This window comes from Gigantopelta aegis, chromosome 6 (genome assembly GCF_016097555.1).
Source record: "Gigantopelta aegis isolate Gae_Host chromosome 6, Gae_host_genome, whole genome shotgun sequence".
Taxonomy (NCBI): domain Eukaryota; kingdom Metazoa; phylum Mollusca; class Gastropoda; order Neomphalida; family Peltospiridae; genus Gigantopelta; species Gigantopelta aegis.
The window spans coordinates 60,050,378-60,062,825 of NC_054704.1; the positions used below are offsets into that span (position 1 = coordinate 60,050,378).

Here is a 12,448-nt window from a genome sequence, read left to right on the forward strand (position 1 = left end):
GAAATGTCTTAATCCTATTCTCTGACGCTCAAAACATAGGTATAGACACTTAATTTTGTCATTTTTATTAGTATTGTGTACCACTGATTACTTTAGAAATGTCTTAATCCTATTCTCTGACCCTCAAAACATAGGTATAGACACTTAATTTTGTCATTTTAATTAGTATTGTGTACCACTGATTACTTTAGAAATGTCTTAATCCTATTCTCTGACCCTCAAAACATAGGTATAGACACTTAATTTTGTCATTTTTATTAGTATTGTGTACCACTGATTACTTTAGAAATGTCTTAATCCTATTCTCTGACCCTCAAAACATAGGTATAGACACTTAATTTTGTCATTTTTACTTGCCTGGTTACAGGGTTATTGCAGAAAATGGTTCAACAAGTGTCCAAAATTGGCAATTTGGTGGCCATTTTGTTTATGCAAATTAGATGGTCAAAAACTCAAAATTTTGTTTGGGAACCTGGTTTATCGGATTCAGCATACCTGAATTATGCTCAAAAGTCTGGTTCCCAACTTTTACCCCAAAATGCTCCTTGATTCTTATATAGGGCCTTTTTTCAGAAATCCCACTAGACTATTTTATATTTACAGATTTGTATTGTAGCTTTATTACTAATGTCAGTGAAAGTGTTGCTTTTGAAAACAATGTTCTAATTTACTTCCTGTTGAACTATATGTGACCTGTAGGCGTAACTGTAGTGACATTGTAAACTGATGGCGAGTGTGTTCCGTCTTGTGATTGGTTAATTACATATGTTTTTCCGGGAACAAATGAAAATGACACCCGAAAAGCTAATGACGTCATTAGAAAGTGATGTCAGTAGCAATTGGAACAGGCCAAGTTGATGGTTCAAAGGTCTACAGTTAGATTGTAACCAGGTATTTGTTTTTTCAAGAAACAGTTCCAAATAGAAACGATTCAGTTTACAATGGACATAGCCATATGGAAGTTTTAGATTTGTGGGTGTTATTGTCTATTTGATGACCGCAAATGTTTCATTTTTAACCTCAGCCTAACGCCTTCGGTCACAAATGACATTTGCGGGATGAAATAGACAATAACACCCGCAAATCTAAAAAAATCCATATGGTTATCTCCTAATTCAAACCACATTACTGACATTGTTTACAATTGTCACAAATGAAAATGATGATAATGGATGATAAAAAGAATACTCATGCTGATAAATTATGATATCACAAGACACTTGGGGAGTATCCTCTCTTTATCAATGATCGACGTAATAATGGTGTGTAGTAAACCAGATATGTTTTGTAAGAGTAATATCAGGGCCGTAAAAGTAATATCAGTTGTACCCCCCCCCCCCCCCCCCCCGAAAAGAATCCAGAGAAAATTAACTGTTTCAATAATCATGTTCTATTCATCAAACGGCCATGTGTTTTAAATATACCTTTGAATTCTGTTTGTCTTTCTGTGTAGGGAGGGGGCCGTGACATGCTTTCTGTGTAGGGAGGGGGGCCGTGACATGCTTTCTGTGTAGGGAGGGGCCGTGACATGCTTTCTGTGTAGGGAGGGGGCCGTGACATGCTCCCCCGGACAGTTTTAAAATATATATACCCAGAGACACATTTTGTGTGAGAAATTAAAAAAGGTTAATTTTATCAATTACATGTATATCATATGACTTGGGCTAATGGGAAAGTGGATGCAAACCAAACACAATGACAAAATATGTAGACAGTAGTATTACATACAAGTGGGTGAAATTATGAAGTAATGCAAAATATTTTACACGCACACATATACACACACACACACACAGACAGAACAATAATGCTTTTTAATCTGTATTTGTATTGCAAAAAAAAAAAAAAATCCTTATTTCTCATTTCTCTGCCAAGTACAGTAACATCCATTTATAAACACACTTTTTAGATCTGCAGAACTTGTTATGGGGACAAGCCTGATGCTGCGATTTTGTTTAATCTGAAAACAAAAATGTACAGGGTTTGTTTTTGTACTATTCAAACAAAAATTAAAGTCTGGCTTTTTTTATGGATATCTGGATAGCTCAGAACGCATCGTAGTTAGTCAGCAATTTGCAGGTGAATCGGTGCCATAAGTTCGAGTCCCAGCAATGGCATGGGATAATTTGTGAGGCCAGAAAGGATTTAATTATCCCCTGTGCCAGTGCGTTAATATCTATGTATGTAACAGTCAACCTCGACATACATACAATATATAGATATTCATACATCAGTACATACTAGCCAGTGCCAGGTCTGCCCACTGAGTCATGCATTTAAGCGGGATCGACTGCATGGACTTTAGGCCCCATGCATGTGGTTGAGTTAAACAGCATCCTTTTTATGGATGTCTGGATAGCTCAGAACGCATCATGGTTAGTCAGCAATTTGTGGGCGATTCGGTGCCATAGGTTTGAGTCCCAGCAACGGCATGGGATAATTTGTGAGGCCAGAAAGGATTTAATTATCCCTGCGCCAGTGTGTTAATATCTATGTACATGTAACAGTCAACCTCGACATATATACTATATATAGATATTCATACATCAATACATACATACATGCATACATACATGTACATATACATATGTACTGTTATTCATATATGTTTGTGTTTCAACACACTATTCAGCAATTGGGACATTTTGGGCTGACTTAGTACATAATTTTTAGAATAGGGACATCTGAGCCGGTGTCCTCCCATGATGTCTCAGATTGGACATCTTGGCCAATTGGGACATTTTGGGCTTCAGCACAACATCAATTCACTCGCACAAGATAAACGGTATTGCCTCGTAGCTCATTGAGTATGCTCTAAATCTACACCTCACAACGCTGATAGATTGTATTAGTCCATGCTTTTGTTATTTAGATAAATATAGTTACCGAAAGAGATGATTGCTCAAAACAACAGCAAACAAACAAAAATACACCAAAACAAGCAACAACAAAAAACAGTAAAGAAATTATATGTACTGTACTTATTATATTAAATATAGGTGTTCACATAATTATTAAGTTATTAATATATAAGAATGAATATAAGTATGCTATATCACTTGCCTATAACATTTTAATACACTGATCATGATGCTGGTATGTATGTAGAACGAAACAATAATTGTGCATTTATGTGATTGCAGTTATGATCATGCATATGACTGTAGTTTTTCAAAATTGTTTCTTACAGATATTCAACTGTGATTTCCTGCCGGGAACAGTCAAGTACATCCACAATGGATCTCCTTTACTGCACACTGACCAAATAAAGATGCGGGTTCACAGGTTCACAAGGACACAGACCATATCAGAGATTGTGTACCTCGGCATTCGAATAGTGAATGCATCTCACGAAATCATCGTCACCAGGGGCCTCCGGTCTGTGGTAGTGCCGAAATTCTATGGGTTATCTAATACGATAGATGGATCAGTCTTACGGTTTCAGAACTCTGATAACTATAATGTCTCGTGTGCTGTCGGCTTTTCAAAGTATCATTCTTTATGGCCAATAGCTGGCCAGATGGTGATGGGGAAGAAGCGCCAGGTGGTGGATGCAGTTAAGAAGGATTGTCGTGAGTTTCTCTACATGTCACTTCATTATGAACATCTGAGGTCGCCTACACCGGACGTCGATTATCTCCCCTTGACTGTGGAATTGTTTGACCCTTCAATCAGTGAAGAAGTTGTGGTTGAAAGCTTCTTTCTTCCTATTTACATTAAAGGTGCAATCCCCAACTCTCCTCCCAAATGTTCTGCAAGCAGTATGAAGATGATGGATGTGGACCAATTTATTTTAACAACACTGATTCCTGGCGTCATATCGGCAGAGGATTACGAAACGCCCAGAGGTCAGTTGATATTCAACATCAGTAAACCATTCAAGCCTGGCCAAGGGTACCTGGTGAATCGAGAAAATCATGCTATCCCAATTACATCATTCCTTCAGGATGACCTAGAAAATCACCACATTGCGTATCAACCTCCAAACATAAGTCATACGAAAAGACGCATGTATGACGTTGAGCTGATGGTGTTTGATAGCCATTTCGCCAGCAGCATGCCCATAGTGTTTCACGTTGCTGTACTGCCATCTGCAACTGCTGCTCCTCGCATTTCCCACAATCTAGGTCTTGTCCTTCTGGAGGGACAGTCCAGGGTGATTACAACCAAGCAGTTACAGATTGTGGACAGAGACAATATAAACAGTGTTCGACTCTATGTGAAGGGTGGATTAAAGCATGGTAATATTGTTATTAATGGAAGACAAACCATTGTTTTCTCGCCCAATGATTTAGCAAATGGAAATATTATTTACTATCACGATGACAGTGACTCCACCAGTGATCGTATAGAACTTCGTATCAGCGATGGGTCTAATACTGTTTTAACAACATTTCCAATCATCATTATTCCAAAAGATGACACAGCCCCTCGACTGATAAGCAACCTTGGCCTCCAGATCAATGAGGGCGGCATGAAGAAAATAAGCGAAGCTGTCCTACTTGCTCATGACACAGACTCGCTGGATTCTAATATTATATACAGTATTGTTAGATCACCGTCTACTGGAGATATTCTCCGCAAAGTTAGACCCAAGGATTCGGGTACTAAAGTGTTTGGATTTAGGCAACGAGATCTCCTTAAAGGCCAGATTTACTACAGGCACTTTGGTGACGGGTCATTACGCGATTCATTTACATTCACTCTTCAGGATCAACAGGATCCACCAAACGAATCTGAAGAGCAGGTATTTAAAATCGATATCAATCCAGTCAACGAGAACCCACCAACTATTTCACCATCTGCATCCAATATGTTAACTGTTTTAGAAACGGACATTGCCTATCTGAGCTCGGCCCAACTGAGATTTACAGATGTGGAATCAACAGACAGACAACTGAAGTATACCATTACCACCCCACCCTACTTCGTGTACAACAGAGGAGAGCGCGATGCTGGCAGACTCATCTCGACTCACAATCTCACAATGGTAATGAAGAATGGAGCAATTCCGTCAGCTCAAGACTTCACTCAGGAGGATGTTAATCACAGGAAGATTGCTTACATGCCCCCTCTAAATGACATAGGACCAGAGTCCAGGTTAGTTAGGTTTATGTACACAGTTGAAGACTCCAGCCACAACAAACTCTATGGCCAGACCTTCGACATCCATGTCCAGCCTATCAATAACAGAATTCCACAGTTTGTTACAGAAAAGTTACTGGTTGAAGAGGGTGGAATTCTGGGAATCACAATAAATCAGTTATCTGCTGTTGACATTGACACTCTTCCTGAAAACCTGAAATTTATTTTGGATGCCCTTCCAAGATACGGAACTATTCAAAAGGGTGGAATTTCTTTGACAAATGGAGGAATATTTACTTTCACTGATCTTGAGAAGAAGGATATTAGGTAAAACTTTACAACTTATTGTTTCAAACTAATACTTTTTACGGTTTGTTTCTAATTTGGCAACTGGAAATTCAAAAGAAATAGCGTGAACGGTATTCTGCAATGAGTTTCATAAAGAAATGGCCATTCTCAATGTATGTAAAACAACAATGAACAATGCATGTACATTATGTACGAGGGTTGTTACCAGGGATAGCTAAATGAATAGAGGAAAACAAGTGAATAATGTATACTAATGTGAAGTAGCTTGGCAGTTTGCATCAGGACTATTAGATGTCCTTTACATTATTCTTTTATATGCACACATGATACGTTATCGCTAACATAACCTGCAGCAACAAATTGTTGTAAAAAGAAAAAATAATAATCATAATATTATCCTTAGAATTAATATTGCAGTTAATTTAAAGACAAGACTGTACAGCACTTGACTTACTAAATGGCCTAATAAAATATTTCCTGAAAATACACACATCTTATTTCTCTCGAAAAGTACTTCACTCAACCATAAATGTATAAGACAAGGGGGCAACTGGCCCCACTTCCTCAGTCCTGGAGAAAATCCTCAAAATTGGGCAAAAACAACCAAGAAATTTGGGCAAAATGAGCTGGCCTGAACACTTTTCACCATGTAGTTTCATTATTCTTCCCAAAATATTATTTGTAACCTATTTAAAACTGCTTGGTGATTCATTTGCAACACTATATAACTGTTTGGCTGTAAGGCTAATATGAACAAATGTAATCCAGATTCAGGCACTTTTGTTTAATTCGGGCAAAAATCAGTCTGCCCCCCTACAAAAATGGGAGCCTGTACGCCAATGCACTCAACCAGTTACATGGTCAACTTTTATATAGTTTCAAAGAAGGAAATGTTTTATTTAACAATGCTCTCAACACATTTTATTTATGGTTATATGGCGTCGGACATATGGTTAAGGATCACACACAGATATTGAGAAAGGAAATTCTGTCACCACTTCATTGTCTACTCTTTTCGATTGGCAGCAAGGGATCTTTTATATGCACCATCCCACAGACAGGATAGTACATACCACAGCCTTTGTTACACCAGTTGTGGAGCACTGGCAAGATTCAAAGAAATACAAACCTCTAGTGTAGGCTATTTTTGTGTGTGTGTGTGTGGGGGAGGGGTGTTGTCAATAGTTATCCCAGTCAAATACAAATGCATAATTAGTCCAGTTCACAAGTTTGATGACGGACAGCCACAGGGTATCTCACAAGGTGTAGAATTCTTGTTCTGTGTTTGAGGCTTCTGGGAACTGAAAGTTTTCATAACCCATAAAATGATAAATGATTTAATTTTTCATTACTTGTTGCAACCGTGAATATGTCCTTTTGTTTAATTTTTTTTTTTTAAATATGATGTTTTAATTTTAAGTTGCAAAGGAAAAATAGATAAAGCAAAATCTGACTTGCACGAGAACAAGGTGAACAAAATTATAGTTTTCACAAGTTTCACAACTCTGTATTTATATATATCTCATTCCTCCTGCTCCAGTGGAATATATTGCAAATGATCACGTGATTCTTTATAACATTTCATTTTTTTCTTGGGTAGCGTTGTTTGATTAATTTTATCAAAACATTCATCAACGATTAATAATCAATTAATAATAATTAATTAGTTTGTAACAGTAATTTTGTTACCCTTATTAAAATAAACAAATAACAAAATCTTCATTAAATAAGCTGACACTGTATTTTGTTTCAGGTATGTTCACGACGGCTCCGAGGTTCAGTTAGATACATTAAATAAGCTGACACTGTATTTTGTTTCAGGTATGTTCACGACGGCTCCGAGGTTCAGTTAGATACATTAAATAAGCTGACACTGTATTTTGTTTCAGGTATGTTCACGACGGCTCCGAGGTTCAGTTAGATACATTAAATAAGCTGACACTGTATTTTGTTTCAGGTATGTTCACGACGGCTCCGAGGTCGAGTTAGATACATTTACACTGACAGTCACTGATGGGTCAAACCAAGCGACTAAAGTGATATCAATAGACATTGTTCCTATTGACGACCAGAATCCACAGATGGGAAGCAACCTGAGACCTTTCCTTATTGTGTCAGAAGGTGGCGAATCTGCTCTTACATCTAGAATACTGGCTGCAACCGACGAGGATACAGATGATGCTTCTTTGGTGTTTCTCATAGTTCGTCAACCCAAGTATGGAATCCTTCAACTGAACAACCAACCAGTGACCAAGTTCACCCAGAAGGACATCAAAGAAAAGAGAGTGAGCTTCCTCCATACAAGTGGGGAGATCGGCATGACTGCAGTGAATGACATCATAACGTTTATTGTCTCTGACCAAAACTACCTAGCTTCGGCAGACATGCCAATGTATGATCTCAATATTACCATCACACCTGTCAACAACCAAAAACCTGCCATAATTCTTGGTAGTCCGGTATTTGTCTCTGAAGGAGAGATTTTCAAGATCACTAGTGATATTCTTAGTGTTGAAGACCCGGACTCTGAAACTAAGGATATTAAATTCACTATCACTATTCAGCCACAATGGGGATATCTTGAAAACATTAAACCAAATGCTGGATCAGAACGGAGTAATGCTGGGGTGAGAATAAACCAGTTTTACTGTAAAGATATACTTGCTGGATCCATTAACTATGTCCAAGCTAACCACAGAGGGGTCGAGCCAATCAGAGATACTTTTACTTTCTATGCTTCTGATGGAAAACTGCACTCACTATCAGAGTCCATAGCCATCACCATTGTACCGGCAAATGACGAAGAGCCAGATTTGATGTTAAATGATTTCTCAGTACAAGAAGGTGGCTTTCAGATAATAGATCAATCCATGATTGATGTTGTGGATTTGGACATGCCCAAAGATACACTGCTGTTAACCGTGTCCCAGAAACCTGAGCATGGACGCATGATCATGATGATACACACATGGAATGGTGAAGAAATTGAAACTGATATTCATGATTTTACAATTGACGAACTCCATAGTGGAATGCAGATGAAATATGTCCATGATGGTACAGAAACATATAGTGATAAGTTTGCAGTGACAGTTTCAGATGGTAAGCACGAAATCAAAAGGGTTTGTAATATTACAGTTAAATTAAACAACGACGAAAGACCAGAAGTTATAAAGAATGCTGGTTTACATCTAGATTATGGTGGTTCAGCATTAATATCCAGTGTTGTTCTGCAGGCAACTGATGAAGATAACTCTGATGAAGAACTGTTCTACATTGTTGTGAGGACTCCTCGCAAAGGAATCCTGCAGTACTGTCCAAACCCCTTTTCCGCTGTATCGTCAAATGAATGTAAGGATATCGAGCTGGGTATAAACTTTACTCAGAGGGATGTTGATCAGAACAAGATTAGGTACATACATACCACGAGCATGGGCAGTACAGAGAGTGATAGTTTTCTTTTTGTACTGACTGATGGCAAATACAAACGTCCAGAAGAAACGTTCGAAATTAACATTATTAATTCTAAAAAGTCCAATATTGCCCTTCTGAACCGAGGAATGACAGTTCGTGAAGGTGAAAGGGTAGCTATCAGTACGAACAATCTCAGTGCCTCGGATGAAAGCACAAAAGCTGAGGAGATTGTTTTTGCAGTAATTCGTCCACCACGATTGGGTCAGCTTGAGTACATTGATCGGCCATTTACACAAATCAGCAGTTTTACGCAGTTGGATTTAGCCTCGCAGAAGGTTGTATATAGTCACCTCACAAAGAGTGACATCACTGAAGACCTCTTCACATTCACAGTGACGAATGGATTGAGTGAAGCTAAAGATGGTGAATTCAGAATTTCTATCCAGCCACTAGACAGAATCCTTCCAAGTTTGGTTGTGAATCACCTGCTTGAAATCCTTCAAGGTACTGAAGAAACCATTACACCGTACCACATTAAAGTTACAGATCCAGATACATCAGCTAAAAACCTAACCTACACCATAGCAAAACCACCAACATATGGCCACATTTACAACAGAGGTAATTTAGTTAATAATAAGTTTACACAAAGTGATGTAGATCTTGGCTTTATAACATACGAAAGCGATGGGAGTAAGACGGGATTGGACAACTTCCTCTTCACAATTTCTGATGGCAGACATGAGGGATTCTTGATTAATGGCTCACTGCAAACACAGCCAGCAATGACTAGCATCTTCATCAAACCCTTGGTAGAAGATGCTCCAAAGCTGGTTACCAAACGACACCCTGAACTTTTAGAACTCTTTGGAAAACAGAGATATGGATATCAACTCAACAACCATATTCTCCGGTAAGTGCAGTTTTAATTTTTGTAAGTTATTATACCAAGAAAAAATTATTAGTCCATATCATACTTTTATTCTTTAAATAGTCTACAGTACATCTATGTATATATAGAATACTAAACGAGCTTGCCTGTCGTACCATTTTTATGAAACGAGTGAACAGTTTTGGCATCTGACGAGCGAAAGCAAGTCAGATACCAACACTGTTCATGAGTTTCATAAAAATGGTATGACAGGCAAACTGGTTTAGTATTTTATTTATTACAAACCAACTGCAAACAAGCTGCAACGCAGAAGTAAACAGATGTCGAGACCTGCTACAGGTTATTTTTCTACGAATTGGGTCAGCAAGTGATCTACGTAACACATAAACATAAATGACGTCATTGTGAGCAACGCGATGTCATCAATGTACAGTTTAGATTTTGGCGTGAAGCTTGCATTAATAATTGTTAGTTAATGTTTTTAAATTCATAATAATGACTGACTTGTAGATCAGACCAGCAAAGATCGAGCTGAGTGAATGGGATTGACTAGATGTGACACTGACATTTTATACATACATGTAGGGCTGTAAAAAAGTAGCATGTCGATGACATCGTTTTGGCTTTGTACACAGTGGGTCCAAATATAACGGCCTATCTTATCACAATTTCCATTCATGGCCGTATTTCATAATGGTATACTTTTAAATTACACTATTTTGTACAAACACGCTTAGATACGTTGATAGTCTCTGATCAAAATATTTTCAACACCACTTTTTTACTGAAATGTTTTCTAGCATTTGGGAAAAAGATGCGTCATGCACCCAGTTTATCTTATTGCAGGGAGATACAAAGTGACGTCATTCCAATATCGACGTCGTTCAAATTAAAAAATTACCCCACCAGTCTGCGCGTGCCAATATTACAGTAGTTAGATATTGAGTAATTGTTATGACATGAGTAATATCTTACACTGGTGTGTAATAAATTACAAATATTAAATTATATGCCATACATTGTGTGAATATTCTATTTGATATAAGCTTGAAATCATTTAGCCATTTCTATTGTATGAATAAGAGTTCAACACACAGCCAGTCTCTAATGAGTACGAAGTAGACATTTTGAACCTTGCTCTCTTGCAAAAGCCAGACATCATTTATGAATTCGCCCCTGACTCCTACTAATTTGGTGAGAGGTTGTGGGGGGGGGGGGGCGCGTTGGGGATTTTGTTTGTTTGTTGTTTTGGGGTTGTTTTTTTTTGTGGGTTTTTTTGTTGGGTTTTTTTTTTTTTTTTTTTTTTTTTTTTTTTTTTTTTTTTTTTTGTGGGGGGTCTTGTGGGTTTTTTTTAAAGGCTATTTTAAACACTGTAAGTGTAGGTAATTAATAATGACTTTTGTAAGAGAAAGACCTATTCAACACTATTGTACAACAACGTAGGCTAATCAGTGCAAGAGTGACACAATGACTTTTAGTCTGCTTAGGAAATTACGCTATTATTGTACACCTAAACATTCCATCAGTTTTTACTTAATATTACAGACAACATATATATATGTGTGTGTGTGTGCGTGTATGTATGTATGTATGTATGTATGTATATATATATATATATTAAAATGTTCTGATAGTTCTGCAATGTTTATCTGAGACAAAAAAAACCCCAACATTTTAGTGTGGTACTTTGTTAAGTGTTTTATTTTTATATGTAGGTATTTTTAGATATGTGTTATCATAATTTTCCAATGCTAGTGTGGTTGACTCGGATACAGACAGCAGTGCACTAGTGTACATCATTTTACGGAAGCCCAAGTTCGGTCATCTTGAGAATACTGTAGCCAAGACGTATGTACGGCGGCGGTTTACCCAGAGAGACCTAGATGAGAATCGCCTCTTGTACATCCTCGACAAGGAGTCACAGACCACTAATGACAGCTTCACATTCAAGGTGGAAGACAGCAGAGGCAACTCACTTAATGAACAAGAGTGAGTTGCATTATATATGCCTTTTGTTAATTGTCAGGCCTGTGCCCCAATCCACCCCCACTCCAATTGAGGATGAAAATGTAAGTGGTTTTTTACCTACTCTGTATAAATAAATATTAAAAATATATAGTTTGTGCCCACCACTAGACACTGTGCCCCTCGAAAAAAGGTATGCACTTAAATCTTAGAATTTAATATATTATGGCAAACCTACAGTATGTGTTGATTGAAGGGACATTCCCAAGTTTACTGCATTGTAAGATTTTTCCGACTAATAAAATATTTCTACGATTAAACTTACATATTAAATATATTTTCTTGTTTAGAATATCAGTGTCTGTACAGTTGTATATTCAATGTGTTTCTGGTCATCTTAATATTTGTAAAAAGCCCAAACTGGATTTTGTCTTCAAATAATCTCATACATACGAAATTGTTTTGTTTTAGGTGATATAGTACAAATACTAGAATGATCAGAAACACGTTTAATATACAGCCACTAATATTTTATGCAGAAAAATATATTTGATATGTAAGTCTCTGTTAGTTGATAACATCTTAAAAATTGCAGCAAACTCAGGAATGTCCCTTTAATGTATATATTTTTCAATTATATATATATATATATAGTTTGTGCCCCCCACTAGACACTGTGCCCGTTGAAAAAAGGTATGAATTTAGATCTTAGAATTATATATATTATGGCAAACCTACAGTGTATGTTGATTAATGTATATATTTTTTTATATATATATATAT

General features: G+C 37.2%; 1 protein-coding gene across 2 annotated transcripts in view; it reads left to right on the forward strand.

Annotated features, from left to right (window-relative positions):
- Positions 1–12,448, forward strand: part of LOC121375822 (FRAS1-related extracellular matrix protein 1-like) — a 135,982-nt gene that overhangs the window by 90,617 nt on the left and 32,917 nt on the right. For both annotated transcript variants that reach the window (XM_041503482.1, XM_041503481.1), the window contains exons 3-5: positions 3,191–5,412; positions 7,352–9,721; positions 11,456–11,689. In XM_041503482.1, coding sequence (XP_041359416.1) covers positions 3,191–5,412; positions 7,352–9,721; positions 11,456–11,689 — 4,826 coding nt within the window. The remainder of the gene's footprint in view (positions 1–3,190; positions 5,413–7,351; positions 9,722–11,455; positions 11,690–12,448) is intronic.